This window comes from Myotis lucifugus, unplaced genomic scaffold (genome assembly GCF_000147115.1).
Source record: "Myotis lucifugus unplaced genomic scaffold, Myoluc2.0 scaffold_31, whole genome shotgun sequence".
Lineage (NCBI taxonomy): Eukaryota > Metazoa > Chordata > Mammalia > Chiroptera > Vespertilionidae > Myotis > Myotis lucifugus.
Genome location: NW_005871079.1, coordinates 5,590,280 through 5,617,106, shown reverse-complemented (window position 1 = coordinate 5,617,106; position 26,827 = coordinate 5,590,280). Strand labels below are relative to the sequence as shown.

Here is a 26,827-nt window from a genome sequence, read left to right as displayed (position 1 = left end):
CATTGTCAATGAGCAGTAATATTTTAAAAGGAATCTTTTTTTTACCTGAGCTGTAGGTCTCAACACTAGGCTTAAAATATTCAGCACACCATGTTGTAAACAGATGTGCTATCACCAGGTTTTGGTGTTTCATTTACAGAGCACAGGCAGAGTAGATCTAGCATATTTCTTAAAGGCCCTAGGATTTCCAGAATGGTTCATGGGCATTGGTTTCCATTTAAAGTCAGCAGTTGCATTATCTCCTAACAAAAGAGTCAGCTTATTCTTTGAAGCTTTAAAGGCAGGCACTGACTTCTCCTCTTCAGCTATCAAAGTCCTAGATGGTATATCTTCTTCCAATATAAGACCATATCATCTATACTGTTGTTTAGTGTAACCACCATCATTAATTATCTTAATTAGATCTTCTGGATAACTTGCTGCAGCTTCTACATCAGCATTTGCTGCTTTACCTTGTACTTTTATGTTATAGAGACAGATTTTTTTCCTTAACTTTTGGAACGAACCACTGCTAGTTTCAAAATTTTCTTGTGCAACCTCCTCACCTATCTCAGCCTTCAGAGAATTGGAGAGTTAGGGGTTTGCTTTGGATTAGACTTTAGCTTAAGAGACTGTTTTACCTGGTTTAATCTTCTATCCAGACCCTTAAAACTTTCTCCATATCCACAATGAAGCTGTTTTGCTTTTTTATCATTTGTGTGTTCACTAAAGTAGTCCTTTTAATTTCCTCCAAGGACTTTTCCTTTGCATTCACAATTTGGCTGTTTGTTGCAAGAGGTCTAGCTTTTAGCCTATCTTAGCTTTTGACATGCCTTTCTCACTATGCTGAATTATTTCTAGCTTTTGATTTCAAATGAGAGAAGTGCAACTTTTCCTTTCACTTGAACACTTAGAGGACATTGTAAGGTCATTAATTGGCCTAATTTCAACATTACTGTGTCTCGAGGAATAGGAAGACCCAAAGAGAGGGAGAGATAGGGAAACCAGCTTGAACAGGGCAGTTGGTAGAGGAGTCGGAAAACATACAACATTTATCTATTAAGTTTACAGTTTTATATGGGTGTCGTTGGTGGTGCCGAAAAACAATAACAATAGTAACATCAAAGATGACTAACCACAAATCACCAAAACAAATATAATAATAGACAAGTATGAAATATTGTGGGAATTACTAAAATATGACACAGATGTGAAGTGAGCAAACATTGTTGGGGAAATGGTGGCAATAAGTTTGCTGCTCGAAGCCGGTTTGCCATTCAATTTGCAAAAAGTTGTGAAGCACAAAAAAGCAAAGCACAATAAAACAAGATATTCCTATATACTAATCTAGTGTTTTAAGATTAAATCCATGTGTACCTTACTCATGCTATTTATGTTGTTTTAGTACATACCTACTACTTGGGTTTTAAAAAAATATTTATTTTGTGATTATTATGCAGCAGTCATTGCAAAAACAGTATGTTCATATAAATTTATAAACTGAAATAAAATATAATTTCTAAATCAACACTTTTCAATTAGTACACGTATATTGAATGCCTGCCAGTTCTTGATGTTAATCATCACTCTCACTCTTGCTAACAGCTCAGTGCAGAAGTTGGAAAAATGGTAACAACCCCCAGATTGTTGCTCTATGGCTCCTACATGTCAGGGCAGTCTGTGTGCTATCCCCAAACATCTGACAAGACAGAAATCACAAGCTGCAGTACTTAGTCTAAATGCATTCTAAGGGGTGGTCTACAACAACTGCTGCCTATTCATGTGAATAAGGATAAGCAAAGACCCAATTTCATCAGTCCTGGAAGGTAGCCAGGCATTTGCAGATGACCTGAAATATTACCTGATACTGCATGGATTCGCCCTGGGGAAGAGTGAAGGAAAACAGTATCCTGCCACCCCACATAAATCTGCCTAATGACTGTGTCCAGTGGGAAGAGGATTTGCTCAGCATGCTACTTATTTACAATAATAAGAGCATAATATGCTAATTAGACCAGACGTCCTTCCGGACGTCCTTCCTTCTGGACAAAGCCTCAGCAGGCTGGGGCCGCAGTAGAGGCAGCAGAGGCCCGGGCGGGGCCTGGGGCCAAGGCTCTTGCACAAATTTCGTGCATTGGGCCTCTAGTCTTTTATAAGTTTCAATCTGTTGTCTTACCTATACAAAGAGACTTCAATTATTTATCTTAAGAGGGTACTTTCCATCTATAAGTTAAGATGCCCATATGATCTATATACTAAGAATTTAACATTTTTCTTCCAGTTGAGAGGTTTTAAATTCTAAACAGACTTTTAAGTTAAAAATCTTAAATCTTTAAAATAATTGTTTTCTCTTTTTTAATACATTTTTATAGGAAGAAATAGGGAAACTTGGGACGGGGACTGGGAAAAGAAACCTTGCAGACACAACATATGTTGCTGTCACTTCAGCAAAACATGTGAAATAGTTCCATCTAGTGAAGAGGGAACAATATGAATTTGTGGATAGGTACATTAGGGATCTGTGAAGCAATGTTAACCAATAGTGAGGTTAATTTATGCCTAAGGTCCTGACCCATTTGCAATTTTCATCTTCAACCTCTCCATTCTTCTACGATTTTCTCTAGGTTATTCCATATATTCCCATTGCTGATAACACCAAATTCTATCCTGCCTAGACATCTCCACTAAATTCCATGTTAATGTATCCAACTGACTACTTATAACATCCTAATATTTGTTTCCTTCATAGAATTTGCCACAATTTAAAACCATTTTAATAATGTACATGTGTACTTTTTACTATCTATCACACCTCTGGACTCCCATCACCACCAACCCCTGCATCAGACTGGTAAGTCCACAAAGCCAAAGACAATGTCTTGCTTCTCTGCCACTGTATCTCCAATATCTAACACAGTAGGAACACAAATATCTGTTGAATGAATGAATGGAGAATATTCTATGAATTCTAGATTAATAGAGCTAATATTTCAATTCTGACAAAGGTGATTAATAAAGATATAACTTCTACACCCAAACAATATGTCCCCAAGCAATATCTTTTAACCAAAAAAAAATGAATCAACAAGTATCTGAAAAATTACCTCCATAGGCTTTAGTTGAGCATTTATATTAAAACAAGGAACTTCCTGGAACCACTCCCAGGCTAAATTTCGCTCAACAATCACCTCAAGATTTAATGGCAGTAGTATATCCAGTACTTCCTGGTATGCATCATTACTATATTGAGACCTAAAAGGAGAGAGAAAATTATTGCAAACTGTTTCATATGTACTCAGATAGTAACAAAAAGTTAAAATTTTCATTTTATATACTAATAGTAGAAATCAATAAATTTGTGTGTATGAACATTTCTATTAGCTGTTTATTGGCTCCTTTAAAGAATCATCTAGTTGTGTTTTTTACCAATTTTTCAAATTATCTTGTTCTTTCTGGTTTAAAATATTTAAAGATTTTTATCCTTTGATAAAGATGCTAATACCCCATATTCTATTTCCCTTATAACTTTGTTTTGTTAATTAATATTCAGAAAATTACATTCTTGTACAGTCAAACCCAATCGGTATTTTTCCCTTATTACTTTTCTTATTCCTTCAATGCTTAAATTAGAAAGTTGTGTTCTACCCTATTACTGATACTTACATATTATTTTCCTTTAGCTTTTTAAATAGTATTATTGAGACAACTCACATCCATACAATTAATCCACTTCTAATCTTTTATGGTTATAACTGGCACTATATGCTTGGCAGCAATTTGAACAGCAAAATCCACAACAAAAAGTTCCAAAATGCAATAAACGTGGCATGCATAAAGAACACTTGTTTACAATGTGTAACCTGAAATAAGTGGCACCGGGAGCCATTTATTTAGTGGAGAGTGCCCATTTGAATCTTGAGTGAAAAAACAAAGCTTGGGAGAGAGAGTGGGGGAAGGGATGGGAGCCAATACTGAGTACCTGCAGCATCTATTATGTCTTCACTATTAGAACTTGTAACTGAAATATTTAAAGAAACTTATTTTAATGCAAATTAAAGGCCAAATTTTCTAAAAAGAAGTAAAAGGACATAGGACATCAAGCACTGGACAGTAATTCATGAGATGGCACTGAGAATTCTTGTGACCAAGGCAGCTAGCTAGAGCTGGAACAGTAAAATGCCAGAAAGAAGAGAGCTACAGAGAAAAACTCCAAAATTTTAGTACTAAATGCCTGCAGTAAATTATAAAAGAAGAAATGTTCATATCAACATTAGCTAACACGTAAAGAAACTTCGAAAAAGCAAAATTAAACCCAAAATAAGCAGAAGGAAATAATAAATATCAAAGCAGAAATAAATGAAAGAGAAAAGAGAAAAATGAGAGAAAACCAAAAGCTGGTTCTTTAAAATCAATAAAACTGATAACCTCTAACCAAACTGATTAGTAAAAAGGCATAAACTATAAATATCAAGAATGAGGGAGGCAAAATCCCTGTGTATATTAATAATAAGAAGGAAACATTATACACAACTTTATACCATAAAATTCTACAATGTGAACAAAATGGACAAATTTCTTGAAAAAATTTTAAAAAGACCACACAAGAAAAAAAATAACTTGAATAGACATAAGTTTAAGGAAATGGAAAATATATTTAAAATGTATTTAAAAATCTCCCACAAGTAAACCCTGGGACCAGATGGCTTCCCTGGTGAATTCTACCAAATATTTAAAGAAGAAATATTACAATGTACACAAACTTTCACAAGTGTATCCATGTCAAAACTTATCATATTATACACTTCGAAGATATGTGATTGCTTATATGTCAATTATATCTCAATAAACTGCTTTAAAAATACTCAATTGCTATTCCTTCCTTATTTCACTGTGCTAAGTGTGTTTTTGTTGCGGTCAATAAATTCTTGCTTTTCTAAAAAAAGTACTCAACTGATGGAAAGCAGACAGATTGAGGGAGACAGACCAGCCAGAGGCCAGTCAAGAGAAGTAGCAAAAATAAAGGAAAAGAAACAAATAGAATAAGACCAAAGAAAAATGAGAGGAAAAAAGAAGAGGGCAAGTGAGAGGTATAAACAGAGATGTATCCAAGCTGAAAAGGCACAGGGCACTAAATCTAGAGTAGTGATTAGAAATAGCACAAAAACACAGTAAAAAGTTCTGGAAATATCTGGATATTCATTTATTCTCCTAACTCATAATTCTATGCCCAATGATTTCATAAAGTTGTATTCTACTGTGTGTATTTTATTTTGTTTTATTTTGTTTTAACGAGAACATCAGATTCACAGCACAAAGCTGATAGAGTAGTTTGGATAATGCTGTGTTTGTGAAGTGAATAAATGTATGCTATTAGGAATTCCTCCAATTATTCCATAACCTTATAATTTATAAAGAATTATAAATAAGCAGCCCTGGTCAGTATTCTCAGTGGTTAGAGCACAAACCTGGGTTGCAGGTTTGATCCCGGCTCTGGTTGGGCTCCTGCAGGAGGCATCCAACAGATGTGCCTCTTTCACAACAATGTTTCTCTCTCTCTCTTTTTCTCACCCCCCTCTCCCCTCCCCCTCCCTCCCTCTCTCCCACTCTCTCTCTAAAAAGCAATGGAAAAAATATCCTCACTTGAGTATTAACAACAAAAACTACAAATAAGCACAAATATGCTTCCTGAGATAATTAATTTATCTAAAAAGAAATTTTCAAATATACATTTCTAAGTTTTTAAAAACTAGAAGACTATAATTGATCTTACCAAAAATACTTAAGGAAAGAGTTCCACAAAATTATAAGTATAGTTATAATGAAATAAAATACTGTAAACAGAAGACTCAGGATACTAAAGCCTGTAATGTAAAAAGTTAGAAAATGACCACTCTATACAAATATATTTTTGGAAAGCTTACCTGTATAGTCGCATTTCACTCAGCTTTATTGTAATCAAATCAATAATGGGTGGGGGATTGCACTGGCTCTCTGTTATCATATGGAATGTATTGGTCATTGTAATTAGTCCAAAATCAGCAACAAGGACATTTTCAGAAACTGGAGACTGTGGGATGACCACAACTGGGGCTTTGATGTTAACATCTAATGCCATTCTAGAACTCCTTTGTGCCAGTTCTTTTACACCAGTAGCAGCCATTCCTGCTGCCTGGACAGTTGCCTCAGCCAAGGCTTCTTTAACTGCTTGAAAATTATCTATGAAAGCCTATAAAGGTAACAGAATTATATTCACAAGGTTACCATTAATGAATAAGACTTATTAAATGTATAAGGCAGGTAATGATTTTACCTCCATAAGAAAAAAATTTTCTTGGTACAACCAGGCAGTATATATTCGAAGTCTGACTGCCAATATTAAATCTTAATCTTCTGCATAAAAATTGAGAAACACAGAGATAAAGATACAAAGATATAGCAGAACATTGAAAAACTAGTCCCTGGAACAAGTAACATGTGGATATTGCAATATTTCACTGATATCTAGTTCCCTCATTGTCTCATTTTTCCTAAATGCTAACCAATTACATTGTGTTTCCCTGTACAAACTCAACTGGCAGAGAGCTTCTTTATGTTTGTAAGATAAAAAATTAAAATATATTTCCTTAAGAATGCTAAACTTTTCTAATTTCTGAATTCTGGAAAAAACACCGCAATGACATAAAATATACCTAAAGTTACATTTAATTTTCATACTTAGAAAAAGATTTCATTTTCAGTAATTTTTTAGTAAAAGGGTATCACATCAGGCTCATTGACAAAATTCTTTCAAGTTCTAAAAAGAAATTAGAGCCTGGCCCGCATGGCTCAGTGGTTGAGCATCTACCTATGAACCAGGAGGTCAGAGTTTGATCCTAGGTAAGGGCACATGCCAGGGTTGCAGGCTCAGTCCCCAGTGTGGGTGTGCAGGAGGCAGCCAATTAATGATTATCTCTCATTATTGATGTATCTCTCTCTCTTCCTCTCTGAAATCAATAAAAATATTTTTAAAAATCATTTAGCAAATAACTAGGAATTTTAAAAAATAAATTAGACAAGAAATATTTGTTCATATTTATGTTTTGGTGTACAAACAAATTTATGGGTATATGAAAAATTGCATGGTAACCTTAATTAAAAAGATAAAAAAAACGGCAACATTATGTACTTAGAATCAACTAGTTATCCATTTTATACACCAACACTAAGAGATAGCATTTTAAAAGAATGAATAGTGAAGCCATAGAGACAGGTAAGACACTCACCAGAGAAAACATCAAGTGACAGAATGAAAAAACCACAAGGGAAAATAAACTATGAAAAGTAATTCAAATACCTTAGAGTGTATCATACAGAGATTAAATCTAAAGCTCTTAAAGCCTCAGTCACAGAATTATAACATAATAGAAAATATAATTTTTAAAATAATAACCTGAGACAACAACAAACTTAAGTTATATTTTTAGTATTTTTCATTAGAGTTGAAACTTAAGTAAAGCAAAAACATAAAAACTAATGATGTATAAAATAAAAACTCAATTAACATATATGACATATATGACATATAATGTACATATACTTAATATGTTAATATCTAAAATATATATTTCAATTAACTGGATATTCCCATGTGAAAATAATACTACATAAAGTATTTTACATTTCAGTCATAATAAATGGTACTCAAACAATTATGAAAAATTAGGTGGTAAAAATCAAGCAAGAAATTATTATTTATTCTTCATGTATGGTTGATGCACAACAATTTCCAACTAGCGGGAAAGAATCAATTAAAAAATCAATTAACATACTTACCAATATAGAATATAAAAATTATGTCAACCACACTCATATCTGTGTATGCGGAATCAGCAGTTGCATTCACATAAGAAAGGATTTTGAAGTTGCATTCACATAAGAAAGGATTTTGAAGCTGAAAACTTCTTTTCCAGTGATATAAACAGCCTTAATGATGTCTTCAAAACAAAGCAATGCAACATATTTGGAAAATCTCCCATGTAGTCAAGCAATGCAACATATTTGGAAAATCTCCCATGTAGTCAAGCCAAATAGATATAAGGCAACAATTCTAACCCCTTTATCAGAACCTTCATTGCAAGTTTTTGAAATTGGTGGTGGCAGCTCCCTTTGTGGGCCATGAAATCCATTTAGTAGGTCTGGCCAACATTTTATAAATGGGGAGAAAAAAAGGAAAATTATCAGAATTTACATTTTCAATTAGTGTCTTTACTTATGTAGTAAGAATTGCCATATAAATGAACTTTTGGTCACTATCAAACTTGGGAAAACTCTATACCTCTACAACTTAATGAAATTTTCTGTTCCTTATTAGTTTTCTGAAGTCATCTCAATTGCAAACCAAAAATTACCTACAGATTAAAGTCACACATTTTGCAATACCAGTTAAAATGGTGGAGCTAGCTTCCAGAGATGGCAGCGTAGATAAGCACAGTACTCACATCCTCCCACAACCACATCAACATTACAACGATACTACCGAACAACCATCATTTAGAACTACCTGAAATATAACTAAATGGAAGTCCTACAACTAAGGATTTAAAGAAGCCACATTGAGACTGGCTGAGGGGTTGAAGGGGTTGGTCCCACACCCATGTAGGAAGGATAAAAATTGGGAGGAATATCTCAGCTACAGAAATTTCCTGAGGAGCGAGGGGTCCCAGCCACACACCAGAACCCATAACTTCTGGGTGCAGAAACAGCAGAGATTGTGGCTGGGTGCGATGGAGGGCTTCTGGAGTCCCAGACAGTTCCTCTTGAAGGACTTACTCAGACTTGCTCCTTCTGAGCTCCAGCACTGATGCAGCAGCTCAAAAGGCACCAGGGACTAGCAGGGGGAACTGAATTGACTGACAACAGGGTGAGAACTGGAGGGGCAGGTTTCTACCAGAAAAAAAGTGCTGGCAGAGACCATTGTTCTTTTTCTGACACATCATACACAGAGCTGGGCAGGCAGGTGCCATCCGAGAATTCATCAACCTGGCTCACATTGTTCAGCCCACCTGGATGGTTCTCTGAGACCCTGCCCCATGCAACTTATGGCCCATCCAAGCTGTTTCCAGTGGCTTTCCCATATGAATGGCCTGTCTTGGTTTGTGCTTCAGACTTTCCTACAATCTCAAACAAGCAGCAACTGGACTCCAGGTGCCCCATACTTCTTGCTAATGGGCCCCAAACCTGGCGCTAGGAGCAGCCAACCTTGGTTTGCAGTTTGGCTTTACCTGGGCACTTCCAAGCCCATTAAAATTAGGATCCATCTGCAGACCACTTTGTAGCTCATGCTGGGAGGCCCTGGGCAGAACATAGCCAGCAGCAGACCTGGGCCTGTACCTCCTACATGACCCCAGTGCCCAGTGTGGGTATCAGGGAGGCTGTAACCCTGGCCCTAGAGAAAACCTACAACATAAGACCACTCTACCAAGCCCGGGACACATAACAGCTCTCTACCTGATACACAGAAACAAACACAGGGAGGCTATCAAAATAAGGAGACAAGGAAACATATCTCAAATGACAAAACAGAACAAAACTCCAGGAAAAGAACTAAACAACATGGAGACAATCCACTAGATGCAGAATTCAAAATACTGGTTATAAGGATGCAAAATGAACTTAGTGGAACTTCAACAGCATTAAAAAAAAAAAGCATGAAAACCATAAAAAAGAACCAGTTAGAAATGAAGGATACATGAGCTGAAATGAAGAATAATTTACCGGGAGATTAAATAACATTTATAAAGCACTTAGAACAGTATCCAGCATCAAATTAATACTATATATTTGCTCCTGATGCAAGGATAAACAAATAAAAGAGAGCTCAGAAACAAATCTATTCACATATCTACATCTCATATTTAATGGACATGGTACTATAGATGAGTGAGAAAAAGATGGCTATCTCAATATATGGTACTAGGAAATTCAGTGTGGAAAAAGTGAAATTATAGCCTCAACCATATAAAAAAAAATTCTAAGTAGAATTAAAGACCTAAAAGTTTAAGGCAAAATTATCTAACTTTTAGAAAAATCACATAGAGTAATACCTGTATGAATTCAAGGAATGGAATGGTTTAGAAAACACAAAATTCTCAAACCAAGAAGGTAAGAAATGATAAATTTTATTTTATTAAAATTAAGAACTTTTGTTCATCAAAAGACATTATAATAAGAAAATAGTATTTGAATCAAGAAATAATATGCAGAATAAATGATTCCTACAAATCAGTAAGGAAAAAAATAACATCCCTCCCCATAATATTGGTCAGTTAAACAACTACAACCAGTAGGATTTAGTAAAAATGTTTTTCACACTCTTAAGAAGTTGAAAATATCAAAAAATATTTTGTGATATATCAAAATTATATTTTATTATCCAACTAGAGGCCCGGTGCATGAAATTCATGCACTGGAGGGGGGGTCCCTCAGCCCAGCCAGCCCCCTCTCACAGTCCGGGAGCCCTCATGGGTGGGAGGCAACTAGGCGATCAGGGGAAGGCGATGCCCCATCACACCTCTGCTGCTGCCACTGCCAGCGGCACAAGCCTTGGCTGGCCCTGGTTACTTGAGCCTCAGGCGGCCCTGGGCGGCTGGGGACTGAGGGGACTGGGGGACTCCGGAGGCAGGCGCATGGGATGGGCCCGGTCTTGCCACACGCCTGCTGCCCCAGCAGGGCTGAGAGGACTGGGTGCCGCCATCTTGTGGTTGTGGGCACTGCCATATTTGATGGTGGGGCAGTCAATTAGCATATTCCCTCCTTATTGGCTGTGGGTGCCACCATCTAGGCGACGGCATGAGGATCAATTAGCATATTCCCTCTTTATTAGATAGGATAAATTAAAATGTTATTGGAACATAGCCAAATCTCTTATTTAAATACTAGGGGCCCAAAGCACGAATTTGTGCACCTTGAAAGGAACTGTGGGCCGAGAGGCTGAGGTGGGCACAGGGGCGGGTCTCGGTCCATCCTCTGCGCCCCCTGCCATGGCTCCCTGTCCCATCTTCGTTTCTGAATCTGACAGCAACCTCGGTTACCTAGGAAGCTGTGATCTAGTGCAAAAAGCTTTGTCCTTCTGGTTCTCTTGACATGTAGTGACCTACAGAACCAGGTAGATTGTTTAAAAGTCATTTACATCAGAATCAAAGTCAAGGAATAAGGACAGGAAAACAGAAGTGGGGCAAAAAGATAGAAGTGAGAAACTTTCATTAGCGGCCTTTTTTGTAAGTTGGATTTTAACCTTATAGATGCATTAAAAATAAAATTACAGAAAAAAAGAAGAAAAAGGGCATGAGTGATAATGTTGGTTCCATTTCTAACTTCTTGTATGACTTTTAGTAAATGCATTTATTTGAGCTTTACTTTCCAGATAGGGCAAATAAAATGGATGTCTTCTTCAAAGCTCTAACCACTATGATTTTTAAAACAAAAGCAATAGAAGCTAACCACACCTCATTCTTATGAGTCATGTATCTTTGCTGTTTTGGAACTCTTGTTATCTCATGCTAGCAAGTTTTAGTAAGAAAATATAAGGAATGAGGACTTTTGTTTAATATAAAAATCAGGTCATCACAGTATCTCATCAGTATTATTGGCTAAACCTATTTTTCTAGTTCCTTTCTTCTTGTCACACTCCAAACTCTGACTTCCTAACCAAGTACCTCAGCCTTTTCTTATCCTACTATTATTTGATACTCTTGACTACCTTAAATATACCATCTTACCTGAATGCTCCACTGTTCAAAAATTATGTGTCCAACTACACAACAGTATCTAATTCAAGAACCTTACAGTCTTACAGCCAATAACAAAATACCCATCCTTCAACTACTAGCCATCCAGTTCAACGGACTCTTAACACTGTAACAGCTACACCAGTAAGCAATGATGAAAATAAACTTTTTTAAAATCTCATTCATTCGATATGACTTCAGACACTCTGCCCGTGAAATCTGAAATGCATTACAAAGTTCATAGTTTTTGAGGAGAGAAAGAAAAAGAAAAAGTGAAAAGGGCATTTACTACTTACCCATCCCTCCACAGCCCTGCCCCCATTCCCCTGCAACTATGTTCTAGGAGTGATTACTTATATTTACCTCATTTATAAGATACTTAATCCTCATCTATAATAATAAAAGCATAATATGCAAATTGACCAAATGACTGAACAGCAAAACGACCATCCAGACGACCATGCTATGGCACCCACTGGTGCCAGGCGAGCCAAGGCAGGTGCAATGCCATTGGTCTGGGGCCCGGCTATCACCCCATGATCGCCCTGCAGGAGGAGGCCCAGGCCACCGGCCACCAGGGCGATCGATCAATCTGGGGGGCTCCATGATCGCCCCAAAGAGGGAGGGCCAGGCCACTGGCAGCGCTGCGGCTGATGGGCGGGGTCTCCCTCTGTGGGGGCGATCCATTGCAGTGCCCTGACTGGATGGGCAGGGCCTACCCCTTTGGGGCATATCGACGGTAGAGCCCTGCGATTGATTGTCCCAAAGAGGGAGACCCAGGCTAACTGGCTGGGGGTGGGTGGGGGGCAATCCATCCCAGAGTCCCAACTGAGTGGGGCCCACCTCTTTTGAACGATAGATCTCAGGGCTCCAGGACTGTGAGAGGGTACAGGCTTTCGTGCACCAGGCCTCTAGTTTTACATATAAAGAAACAGAATTCAGGATTAGGAGTAGAGATAAGAACCCAATTATGCCTAAGTCCAAAACCAAAGATAAAATAAGCCACACAGCTAAAATAAGACAACTAATTTATACCCATGACTAATTAAAGAAAATTAAATTCAAAAATGTACTGTTAATTAAAAGAAATAAATTCATACCTTTTTATATACAGCTGTTATATCAGAATCCAAAACAATTATATTTCTTAGCTTTGCATTTACTTCAGTTACTGAAGGCCTCATAATTATCTCAGAATCAAGCCCTACGAAAATAAAAGAATGGTTAAATGTCTTTTCTTTCATGTAATAGTTTTGGATTTATTTTTCTGAAATTTTATTACCTTCAATCTTAATTTCAGCAATGTTATGTTTCTGATCTTGAATAAAGATCTGTAAACATGATAATTCTGCTAAGATCTGCAAGGTAATATCTTCATGCCTGTATCGTCTTGAAGCTGCAATAAAGTCATATTGTAAAACATAAGGAAAAACTTATAGCTACCTCGCTACACTTAAGTAAAATATCACAACAAATAAAAGTAATGCTAGAGAAAAACCTGATTTGCAATTCAATTGAAAACAAGCAAGAAATTCCCTTATAAATTAGGAATTCTAAAAAAACAACCAAATCTAATGAAAACAAAAAGCCAAACAAAAGCAAACAGACACACACACAAAAAAGGATGCTAGATGAGGCTAACATTTGAAACTAGGATTGCTGGCTACAAAATAATAAATCTTTTGAGAGTTAATAATTACTAGGTGATACCTGTCATTATTAAACTTGCAACTTTTCCCAGCTTAAAAAGTACTCTAATTTAAAAATATACACTGATATTACTCAAAAATTATTAGCTCTATTTTATTAATTTAAAGTAATGATATAAAATGCATGAATTTTAATATAAACCAAATACTTCTATAGTATAATCTTCAACTTAAAGAATGATAGAATAAATAAAAACCACATTTTCTTCATCAGTAATCATTTTCCTTTACTATTATTTTCTAAAATTAGCCTGGTATATAATGAATCTTTCTAGATTTTTAAGTTAGGCAATAAAATTCTGAAGACAATATTGTAAGTTAACAGAGCCAAAGATAAATTTATTAATCTACTTGGTTAAAAAAAAAAAAAAAGAATTTTAAAAAAACATACCTATTTTTTTAATGACCTCTCCTTTGTCTTCTGTCTCCGCAACATGCACCGAGGCTGACTTTTCCTCCAATTGTGGAATGAAATTATTAAAATAGTTTATTGTATTCAGAAGTGCTTCCGTATGCAAATGAATATCCAAAGAGGAAAAATTCACCTAAAGAACAAAGTTGATTTTAGTACTATGTCAATATTTATTTGACTGCTCTGTTATAAGGCACTAGGCTTTGTGGTACAAAGGATCCAATTTATAATATTCCATTTTTATCCTCAAGGATCTTAGAGTTCTAGCTATAAAATAAATTTCATAATATATTATTCACTTAGAAATACTGTACCTAATTAAAAAATTATTATTCACTTATACCTTAATCAGTTGTTCAACATTATTAAAGGAACTTCTCAAGTTGGGTACATTCTTTTCAGCCTACCCGAAGAGAATAAAAGAAATCTGTTAGAAATCTTTAAAAAACTTATGTAAATACAGTTACATAATGGTCCTAATAGACATGTATAAAAAACTTCCAGCTATTTATATGTATAATTACCTAAATGAACAACTGCTTCCACAGAGCAAAAGAAATTTGGCAAATGGCAAGTATTAAGTTATCAAGAGTAAAAAATTAAATATTATCAAGTATGGAGAACAATCATTGTCATCAACAACTATGTAAGGTCCTTCCTAATTCTTCCTGTATGTGAAAACAAAATTTGTGACAGAATTGTCCACTCAATATCTAAATATTCTGTGTTAATTACTCTTTCAGCATTATCTTACTATGAAGTAATTATTAAAATAATGTGGCACTTACATAAAAATAGGTCAATGAAATCATGGACTAAATCATAAGTATACCACAGTATATATAAAAACACACATGATAAAGTGGATATCATAAGTCAATAGAAAAGAGATGACACCAGGAGTCACTGACACCAGGATAATTAGGTAATTTCAGACAAATTGTAGGAAATATATGATGTGAGATGAAGTGAAAGCTTCATCTCACATCATATATCACAATAAATAGGATAAAGATTAAAGAGTTTCTTTCTTTTTGATACCCTGATGGGGGGAAAAACTGCAGGTTATTTCTACTTAGACGAAGACTTCTCATTTGCTATATGAAGTGTTCTATTTAATAGAGCACAAAACAAAAACTCAAAGTTTTAAGCATTATAGAGATTCCAATAGAATCATGATTAAACTGAGTATCACTAAACTTACAAAATTTGATTTAACATTTCAGCTGCACATTTACCACAGCAAGCAGATATAAATGGTACTGCTTACCTTCACATACTCCAGTGTTAACAGATCTTCCATTGTGTTATCTAGTGTTGTAATCAAATAAACTGGCTTTTCGTTTACATCTAAAAATAATTTTTAAAATTATTCTTTCATAGTAAAACTAAGTGAGAATAAATGCAAGCAATGCTATTAAACATAAAATTGGAAAAGAAGAATTTCCTATATCAGTTCAGAGCTTTGGATTCTATCTTACCCAGGTCAGGTCTATTGTCCTTTATTTTAAACTTTAAAAATGTAATTCTCCTCACAATTTCTTTCCCTTCTCTTATGCAAAATGCTAAAAACTCTATCCTGCCAAACCTAGTTAGAAAGTAAGGTTTAAAAAAAAAGTAGCAATCAATTAAAAAGGCATAATGGCTAATACGAACAATGAAAAAGATATGAAGAGAATTCTGGTCCTAAGCTACTGAAATAGATTCAAAAAAAATTATCAGACTCCCGGAAAACCTAATTGTTGAGAAGAAATCAACTAGGGTGTTATGAAAAACTAAGTTTTCCTGTATATTAATATAGATTAAAATAAACCCTATACCATATAATCAGATATTACTAGTTGTATTATTGCTTCTATTCAAAATCTATTAAGTGGGAACCTGCTAGAAAAGAGTATTATATATAAATCCCATAAAATTATCATCACCAAATTACTTATGCTGTAAGAAATTAACATCTAGATTCTGGAAGGAAGGATTAAAACAATCATACTACTCTTGAGGAAAAAATGCAACATATTCCACAGAATCCTCCAAATTTAAATAGATTAAATTGGCAAACCTTTAGCTAGATTCACCAAGAAGAGAGAACTTAAATAAAATAAAAGAGACATTATAAGAGATAGCTCATAAATACACAGGATCATGAGACTTCGTATTCATGAAAAATTATACACCACCAAACTGGACACCTAGAAGAAATGGATAAATTCCCAGAAATATACAATCTTCCAAATCTAAATCATCAAGAAACAGAAAATAGCCCGACTGGTGTTGCTCAGTGGTTGAACGGCAACCTATGAACAGGAGGTCATGGTTTGGGGCAGCCAGGGGAAGAAAGGGAGTACCCCGGCCAGCTCCCACTAGCCACTAGGGACCCTACCAGTGCACGAATTTCATGCACTGGGCCTCTAGTGATGTTATAAATATCCAAATGGCCCTTTGCAGATAAAGGGTTCCCTACCCTTGCCCTAGAGGCTCCAAAAAAGAAATTACTTTTGACACCTTGATTTAAGCTTGTTGAGACTTACGTCAGGCTTCTGATCTAAAGATATTTAAGATAATAAATTTGTATTGTTTTAAGACACTGAGTTTGTGGTAATATGTTATAGTATCAACTAGACGCCCAGTGCACAGGGATCGGGCCTAAGCCGGCACTCAGACTCCCTCTCACAGTCCAGGACTCTCGCAGTCTGGGACCCCTTGCTCCTTACTGCCCGCCTGCAGCAGAGGTGAGAGAGGCTCCCACCACCACCACTGCACTTGCCAGCCGTGAGCCCGGCTTCTGGCTGAGCGGCGCTCCCACATGGAGTGCCGCTCAGCCAGAAGCCAGGCTTGCTGCTCCTTAGCGCAGCTGTGGAGGCGGGAGAGGCTCCTGTCACCACCATTGTGCTCACCGTGAGTCCGGCTTCTGGCTGAGTGGCGCTCCCCCTGCAGAAGCGCACTGACCACTAGGGATGAGTTCCTACATTGAGTGTGTGCCCCCTGGTGGTCAGTGCACATCATAGTGACCAGTCATTCTGCTGTTCAGTCGATTTGCATATTAGTGTTTTATTATATAGGATAGGAAACAAATTCAGTGTTGAAGGCTTAAGTTAAATAGATTTAAAATTTAACCATGACTGCCCTAACTGGTTTGGCTCGGTGGATAGAGCATCAGCCTGCGGACTGAAGGGTCCAAGGTATGATTCCAGTCAAGGGCATGTACCTCGGATGTGGGCACATCTCCAGTAGGGGGTGTGCAGGAGGCAGCTGATCGATGTTTATCTCTCATCGATGTTTCTGACTCTCTAGCCCTCTCCCTTCCTCTCTGTAAAAGGTCAATAAAAAATATATTTTAAATAAATAAATAAATAAAATTTAACCATGACTATTTTATTGTCCATAATAATAAAAAATTATCTTCTTTTTCTATCTGGTCTACCTAGATTCCCAAGTGTAAGATAAAAGATTATATATATACTAGTAGCGTGGTGCACGAAATTCATGCACATTAAAAGGTATTTACTTAGCAGAAATATTTTAATATTGCTATTTGCCCTTTCTCTATAATAGAAGTGAGAGATGAAAGGAAATTAGTAAAATGTATATGAAAATAATATATAAATTTATTAATAAACAGTAACAAAAGGATATAACAGCAACAGAGGCATGATATAAAAATGACAAAAATATATGAAAACAACAAAAACATGATATAAAAACAACAAAAACATGATATAAAAACAACAGTGATGCAAACAATGACTGATAAAGTGATTCAACTTATTCTAATATCTCCTTGTACACCACATTAAGAGTGAAAACACTTTCAGAGTGCTTGACTAATTTCCCTTGTGATGAAGTAATTAGAACTTTAACTGTAACGTCACATGCTCTTCAAACTCAAGAGAAAGCAACATATAACTGACCATGTGCGAAAACGGGTTCTGGTAGGAATATTCCTACTCTGTCTAGAGTTTGTCCTTGTGATTTATTAATAATCATCGCAAATGCTGGCATCACAGGAAACTGTCGTCGAATTAATTTAAATGGGAGGCCAGTGTGAGATGGGGACAAATCAATTCTTGGAATCAGAACAACCTCTCCCCTGCAGATCCTGTTAATACTTCAGCTTCGATAATGTTAGGTCGTAATCTTTTGATAATAAATCTGGTACCATTACAAAGACCCCATTTACTATTGAGATTTCTCAATAGCATGATGATTGCACCACTTTCAATTTTAACTTATGACACAGCATTCCCAAAGGAGTAATACTATTTAGAAATTAGATGGCAAAATTTTCCTTTTCAGCATCATCTGTTGAATCAATGGAATCATCACTCAAATATGTGTGAAAATTTCCATCGAGTATATCCAAAATGTCTTCATTTAATTTTTGAACGTGCTCATTTTTTTGGACAAAGAATTGCATGTTTAAATATATTTTTAATATTATCTATAGATATACTATTTCCAAAGGTAGCTTCAATAATAGATCCATTACAAATCATTTCACAGGGGATTTCAATAATAACCATTCCTAAATGAAAACTGCTATCAACTTTGCCATCTCCAAGTTTTACTAACTATTCACTATAAGCAGAGTCCTCTGATCTCATATTTGTTGTAAGAGACAACTTTCTCAAACATCCCCAAACATTACAGTACTTTAAACTCATTTGTACTATGGCCGATCCCATAGCATGTGGTACAATACTGAGACATTGTCAAAAATCCCCTCCAAGAAGAACTTTCCCACCAAATACAACATTCAAATTCATAATTTCTCTTAGTAATCTGTCTATGGCATTTATAGCATGACTGGATGCCATGATGCATTCATCAATAATGAGAAGTTGGGCCTTTTTAATAGTTTTAGCAACTTCACTGTTTGTATTGAGTCTAGAAATTGAAGTTTCATTTAATGGAATTGGTCATTTATATTGGGAATGAAAGGTTCTTCCACCGAGAAGTAAATTTGCAGCAATTCCTGTAGATGCTGTGGGTAAAACAGTACCACCACAACCTCTAATATAACGTATTAAAACTTTATTGTGGGGAGCCGCTACAGTGTTTTGGACAGGTTCAAACCTTGGGCTGATGAAAGAGCACAGTACTCTCATTGCCACATGCAAGACCCAGCTTGGAGGGCAGGGCCCTCCCAGCACAATTATAGCCAACAGCTATAGTTGTAAGCTTGAACTTATAGTCCAAACACATGGCCCCACGTGCCTGAGTGATGTAGGCTTGATAGAGTTCAGGTGCATGTAGTTGAGTAGGATTGAAACCCAGGAGAATGTTGTAAACATCTTGGTCATGCCCTTACTTTGCCTCGTGGCATCTGCTATAAAATAAAGACATGGCTGTGGGCGTGGTCACTGTCTCTCAGAGAAGCACGTCCCACCGAGACTCAGCTTTCATTCTCTTGTCTGTCTTTTCTAAGCCTTTCAGCCGCCCCCATTCAGGCTCACTCTTGGCCGTGCTGGCGCGGCTCACTTTATAAAGATATGCCTCCAAGCTCCAAGGGCGGGTTCCTGCCTCAAACCTCACCCTTACCGAAACAGCTCGGGGAAACAGCTCGGGGGAGGGTACAGCCGTTTCCAAAACAACCCCTGCAGGGCTGACTTCCTTCCAGTTGGTCGCACCTCAGGTCGTGATGTAACAACCAGGGTTTTTATATAAGTAGATATATACTAATTCATAATATAATATTTTTTTGAGAATGTTTTAGCAAATATACTTATTTAATGCCTAGAGTATTAAAAACTCCACAGTAGGTAGTCAAATAGTAAAATTACTTATTTTAAAACAGAGATTCTTACCCAAGTATTCTGGGCATTTTAAGCAGAATTCTTTCAAAAAGGCATTGGCTTTCAAATCAAATGTTCGAAGTTCTACTTCCGTGCCCAATCCTAAGACAACAATTTCTACCACAGGTAGTTCACAATCTTCAACAAGGTGATAAAATTGAATCGATACCTGGAGAAGAAAAAAGAAACGATCATTATTTAAATCAAACAACTGCTTATGTAGATGATGGTTACATATGGATTTATGAGGTATGCATATGACATAAATATGTATTTAAAATTTAGGAAAGATTTTATAAGCACACAAACATACAATATACACACAAAAAAAAGGAAAGAAGGACAACAGAATAACATCTGGATTCAGCTTAAACAGAATGAAAGCAACAGTACCTATTAGTAATAACACTATATAAATAAGTTGTGAATAGAAATAAGAAACAAATATTAATTTTACAATGGTACATACCTCTGGCACTTCAAATCTTATTTTATACTGAATCATATTTTTTGAACAATCCAGCTCTGGAATCCTATTTTGTTGATAACTTTTAATGCTACCTGTTGACTGAAAATATTCTTCCACGGGACTACATGGCGCATCATAAAATTCCTCCTCTGACTCTAAATATCAGAGAACATTGTTTAAGTCAATAACCAATGCTTTACTTAATAACACATTTATAATTTTTCTAAAGTAAATATGAACACTAACACACTAGGGTCTTTTTTTTATTAATATAAAGATAAAAAAAGAAATCTTAAAAATACAGAGATTATATCTGAACAAATAACACTCTTGATGACAAGAAAGTATTGAAAATTATAAAATGCAATGTTTACCTTAATGAACATCACCTTTTAAAATCATTGGTCTATCTAAAACTGGTTAAATTTTATAGCAAATGACAATGTGAATAATTACCACATTATGAATATGCAGAGGAACACACTAACATGCTCATTCTACCTGGAGATCAAAAAAGGACTTAGTTACAAACTCTGCAATATTAAAAGCAGAAGGCAGGTCTGGAAGTTTGAATGAATAAACTGAGATGGAATACTATGTCATACATACACACACACACACACACACACACACACACACACACACACACTAGAGGCCCAGTACTACATGCCGGCAGCTGGACATCCCCCAAAGGGTTCTTTAGCTCTGCTGAGGAGGCGGGAGAAGCTTCCGCCATCGCCACTGTGCTGGCCAGCCGTGAGCCAGGCTCAAGGCTTCTGGCTGAGCAGTGCTCCTCCTGTGGGAGCACACTGACCACCAGGGGGCAGCTTCTGTGTTGAGCGTCTGCCCTCTAGTGGTCAGTGCACATCATAGCGACTGGTCGTACTGCCGTTCAGTCGATTTGCATATTAGGGTTTTATTATATAGGACTAGAGGCCCGGTGCACAAAAATTTGTGCACTGAGGGGGGTAGGGGTACCTCAGCCCGGCCTGTGCCCTCTCGCAGTCTGGGAGCCCTCGGGGGATGTCCACCTGCTGGCTTAGTCCCGCTCCCCAGGGGATCAGGCCTAAGCTGGCAGTCAGACATCCCTCTGACAACCCGGGAGCCCTCGGGGGATGTCCCCTTGCCAGCGGGGAGCAGGCCTAAGCTGCAGTTAGACATCCTTAGTGCTGTTGAGGAGGCGGAAGAGGCTCCTGCAACCACCGCTGTGCTGGTAGCCTTCAGCCTAGCTTGTGGCTGAGCAGAGCTCCCCCTGTGGGAGCACACTGACCACCAGGGGGCAACTCCTGCATTGAGCGTCTGCCCCCTGGTGGTCAGTGTGTGTCATAGTAACCAGTCATTCCCAGTTGTTCTGCTGTCAGGGTCAATTTGCATATTATCCTTTTATTATATAGGATAGAGGCCTGGTGCATGGGTGGGGGCCGGCTGGTTTGCCCTGAAGGGTGTTCCGGATCAGGGTGGGGGTCCCGCTGGGGTGCTTGGCCAGCCTGAGTGAGGCTGGCCACACCCAGGCTGGCCAAGCCCCCCAGCAGGGACCCTCACCCCATGGGGTGTGGCCAGCCTGGGTGAGAGGCTGATGGCTGTTTTCAGGCTGGCCAAGCCCCCCGGCGACCCAAGCTCCCAGCCTCTCCTTTTTTTTTTTTTCTTTTCTGGGATTTATTTATCTTCTATAATTGAAACTTTGTAGCCTTGAGCGGAACCCAGGTCCGGCCAGGGCAGGCAGGAAGCTTGGCTTCCTCCATTGCCGGGGGCAACCCAAGCCTCCTGCTTGCTCCAGGTCTGTGGCCACCGCCATCTTAGTTGGGTTAATTTGCATACTCCCTCCTGATTGGCTGGTGGGCATGGCTTTTGGGTATGGCTTGAGTGTAGCAGAGGGATGGTTAATTTGCATGTTTCTCTTTTATTATATAGGATATAACACACACACACACACACACACATACACACACACACATACATATATATATGATTATAAATTTTTAGAATTTGTTATTGAAAAAGAACTCAAAAACTAGTAAAACCATTAAAAGAAAGTTTAAAGGAAGCTAAAACCAGCTAAAGTATATCCCTAATAACCTACGACTGAATTTAGAGTAGATAATCTCACAAACATCCCCTCCCCTCCTCTCCCCTCCCTACCCTTCCCTCCTTGTCACCACACACAAAAGAAAACATGCTCTAGAAACCTGAGAATCAATATAGCAATTTCTGTTATTTAACACTTAGCAATTTCAAAAGTCTTAAAAACTGAAAAATACATTTATTTTTATTTCCAATGTAGCCAAGAAAAAGCAGTTTTTTTATGTCAAAATATTTAGCACTTTTCATGTGTAAGTATATATTAAGACTTGATTTTATTCCTTTAATAAAAAAGGAAAATACAACATCTAAAAACTTATAATAACAAAATTCTCCACATAATTAAGTAACACATTATGAATTAGACATCTACAAAGTTTCATGGGATCTCTTAGCTCACAGCAGAATTAAGATAATTTAATTACCAGTGGTCCTTGCAATTGAGGTCAACTTTTATGTACCAAAATTCCCACTGGAAGAGTAACTTTAAGGAACATCCAAATTATACTGTTTTAAAGAAATTTTAGTAAAATTTCTGGAAAACATACAAATGTCTGCTATTCCTTGAAATTTTTATATGGTTTCAAAATAAAAATTATTCCCGTAAAGATATTTATAATAAGGAAAATTTCCTAAAGCGGTTTTCATTTTACCATATTCAACACCTGCAAGTTCCAAGAGAGGAATCACTTTCTGTGAAATCTGTGGTGCTCCCAAAGAAGTGGACCTTTGCATCTGAAAGAAAAGAAATTCATTGTTTATTAGCACAAAGATTTTTTATTCAGAGTTCTAAGACAATTGTGATGCCCCCCCAAAAAGAAACAGAAATCCAGTCTGAATTAGACAATTAAATTATAAAATGTATATTTAAAGAAGTGTTTTTACAATATCAGAGCTAAATATAAACTGCAGAACTATTTTAATTTTTTTTGTTCAGAGGCTTTGAGTAGAAAGAGATCTTAGATATATCTAAACTTAACATCTTACAAAATAAGGAAGCCACCTTCATGACATCCATGAGAAACAAACAAAAATCTCAATATTTAAAGCCTCACTAGTTGAGGAATTGCAGTTGTAACTTTTAAAAGATATTTCAGTAAATATCTTTACTGTTCTCTGAAATATAGCATACAAAAACATGTAATACAGCTTAAAAATCATAATAAAAGACACTCCTGAATCTTCCTACCCAGGCCAAGAAACAAAACAATACCATACCTCACCTAGGAGCACTTGATGTGCTCCTCCTTGATCACATTCCCTACCACTGATCATGATCTTGCTTTTATTTAGCTTATGTGTTTTTTAACCTATGAATGATTTTCTAAATATTACCTCTGCATCTTTCTATACTGCAGAAGAAGAAAATATTGCACATATTTTCCTGTGCATTACTCTACAAAATAATCTCTAATTTTATCTATATTGAATTCCTCATTCTTATTGCTATACTATATCCCATTGATGAATACACCATTAATTCTTTGTCCAGATTACACTACCATCAGCAGCAGATTAAAATTTATATGGCTCCATAACCTCACAAATGCTTAACATTTTCAAACATTTTAAATACTGCCAATGTCACTGCCAATTTCATCCTAGTTTTAATGACAATTTTCACAATAGTTACACATCATAATATAGGTTCATGGGTTATTTTGTGTTTGTCCCTTCTCTGGAATCCTTTTCATTTTGGGAAAACATTTTTATTAAAATGTAAACTACTACATAGGAGTACGTAACTCTAAGTATAAAATTCAATAAATTTTCAAGAAGTAAACACACTCATGCACCCAAAATCCAGATCCAGAACATTACCAGCAACTCAGAAGCTCCCTCATGCTCTCCAGAATCATTACACATACTTCCAAAAGGTAATGACTATGATGCCCTAATTTTAATTTTTAATGTACTAAAATTTTTGACAACTAATGTCATAAAAGAATTGTTTTATTTTGCATTTTCCTGATGAGTAACAAAGGCACACCTAGTCATGTGTCTGTCTGCTCATTTCTTATTTGGCTGTTGGCTTCCTTATACATGTTGGATAAGTCTTTTAAGTTATGTGTTGCAAACATTTTTTCCCAATTGATCAGTTTGCCTTTTTCATTTTTAAGTTTCTTTCAAAAATCAGAAAATTTTAATTTTATGAACTGTAATTTTTTTCTTCTTCCATATTTGCATTTTTTAAAACCCAAGATATCTTTACTTACCACAAGGACTCAAAGATTTTTCTCTTACATTTTTTTGTTAAAGAAACTTTATACCCTTAGCCATTTACATTTAGGTCTATGTTCTATTTTAAGTTAAATTTCATTTACCATTTAAGGGTAAATGTTGACCCTCCCCCCCACTCACCCCCCCACACACACACACAAAATAGTTATTTCAGAACCATTTGTTGTAAGGACTATTCTTCCCCCTATTTAACTGGACTTAACTTTGTAAGAAAACAAATATATATTAACCATATATTACTCTGTAAATTTATTTCTGGACTCTATTTTACCTTATTTACTTATATGTCTACTAGAGGCCCAGTGCACAAAATTCCTGCATGGGTGGGGTCCCTAGGCCTGACTGGCATTCAGGGCCATTCAAGTTCCCTGCCTCCCCGCCTCCTCCTTCCCTCACTGCCCACACACCACCACTGCGCGGTTCCCCGCCTCCCCCCTCCTCCTTCCCTCGCCACCCGCATCTGCCGCCACCCACTCCCGGTTCCCCATCCCAGCCTGGGGCCCGGCCCTGATAGGGTGATCAGGACCTGCCAGCCGAGGGGAGGGACTGGGAGATTGGCTGTCTGGTCTCGATCAGGTGATTAGGGCCTTCTGGCCAGGGTAGAGACCAGGAGGTTAACCTCCAGGCCCCATCAGCTATTGGGGCCTGTGGGCTGGGGGGCAGCTCCTGCGTTGAGAGTCTGCCTCCTGGTGGTAAGTACGCATCACAGTGACCGGTCATTCCGGTCATTCTGTCCTAATGGTCACCTAGGCTTTTATACAGATAGACAGATAGACTCTTATGCCACTACAGCACTTTCTTGAATAACGTAGCTATAAAATAAACCTTAACATCAAGTATTGGATATTCTCCAACATTATTTTTATTCAAAATTGTTTTGGCTAATATGCATCTTTTGCATTACCATATGTACTTTATAGATGCTTGGTAGTTTCCAGAAGAAAAGTCTTTTGGTATTTTCATTATAAGAAACCTATGGAGTTTGGTGAAAACTGTCATGTTAATTAAGTCAATCTTCCAACCTTGCTTGATTATGTATATCATTCCATCTATTTAGGTCTTATTTAAATTTTTTTTTCAGAAATGTCTTATAGTTGTAAGTATATAAGATTTGTAGTTTGTTAATTTTTTCCTATGTATTTTAACTTCTTTTAATGCTATTATAAGTGGAATTTTTTCTTATTTTCATTTTTAGAAACAACTATTTACATTGATAATGTATGCTGAAACCTGCTTACTTTTCTAGCAGTATTTTTCCACATTCCTTAGAACTTTGTACATAAAAGATCATATAATCTGCAAATAAAGATAGTTTTTATTTTCTGTTTCCATCCTGTCTTTATTCTTCTTGACTACTGCAGAGGCTAAAACCTTCAGTATATAAGTCTAAATCAGGGGTGGGCAAACTTTTTGACTCGCGGGCCACAATGGGTTCTTAAACAGGACCGGAGGGCCGGAACAAAAGCATGGATGGAGTGTTTGTGTGAACTAATATAAATTCAAAGTAAACATCATTACATAAAAGGGTACGGTCTTTTTTTTTTTTTTTAGTTTTATTCATTTCAAACGGGCTGGATCCGGCCCGCAGGCTGTAGTTTGCCCACGGCTGGTCTAAATAGAAGTGGTGAGAAAAGATATTCTTGCACTATTCTTGATCTTATGAAAAGATGATATGGAAAGCATTTAGTGTTTTTCAAATTAAGAATGATATCAGCTATAGGTTTTTATCCAAGATGTTCTTTACCAGGTAGTGGATGCTACTTTTCCCCCTCAGTTTGTTAACAGTCTTTAGCATGAATGATTGTTGGATTCTGTCAATACTTTTTCTTCTTCTACTGAGATGATCAGATATTTTTTCTCCTTTACTCTATGAATGTGGTTAATAACACAGACTGGTGAACCATATTTGCTTTCTTAGAATAAATGTGTTTGGTTATAGTATGATATACTTTTTACATATCAAAATATTTGGTTGTACTATTTGTTAAGGATTTTTACATCTGTGTTAAGGAGGCATTAAGCTGAGCTTTCTTTTCTCCTAATTCCTTTGTCAGGTTACCATACAATAATGCATGCAAAGAAATAAGAAAGTATGACCCATGCACAGTAAAAAAAAAAAAAAAGGCAGAAAACAGTGTAAGAGAAATTACAGGTATTGGACTTAACTGCAAAAACTTTAAACTGTCTTAAATACTCTCAGCTAGAAAGAACTGTGAAGAACTAAAGAAAAATAAAATAGTGAGGTCACAATAAGTAGAAAATATCAATAAGAAGATAGGAATTATAAAAAGAAATGAAACAAAAATTCTAGATGTGAAAAGTACAATAACTAAAAAAATGCATTCGAGAATTTCAATAAGATATTTGAGCTAGCAGAA

The 26,827-nt window shown here is 36.6% G+C and overlaps 1 protein-coding gene across 1 annotated transcript in view; it reads right to left on the bottom strand.

Annotated features, from left to right (window-relative positions):
- Positions 1–26,827, bottom strand: part of VPS13A (vacuolar protein sorting 13 homolog A) — a 189,847-nt gene that overhangs the window by 94,632 nt on the left and 68,388 nt on the right. Inside the window, 11 exon segments of the mRNA XM_006086823.3 lie at positions 3,084–3,231; positions 5,901–6,205; positions 7,792–7,941; positions 12,845–12,948; positions 13,027–13,140; positions 13,845–13,998; positions 14,209–14,268; positions 15,136–15,215; positions 19,673–19,829; positions 20,130–20,284; positions 22,862–22,943. Of these exon segments, the coding sequence (XP_006086885.1) occupies positions 3,084–3,231; positions 5,901–6,205; positions 7,792–7,941; positions 12,845–12,948; positions 13,027–13,140; positions 13,845–13,998; positions 14,209–14,268; positions 15,136–15,215; positions 19,673–19,829; positions 20,130–20,284; positions 22,862–22,943 (1,509 nt within the window).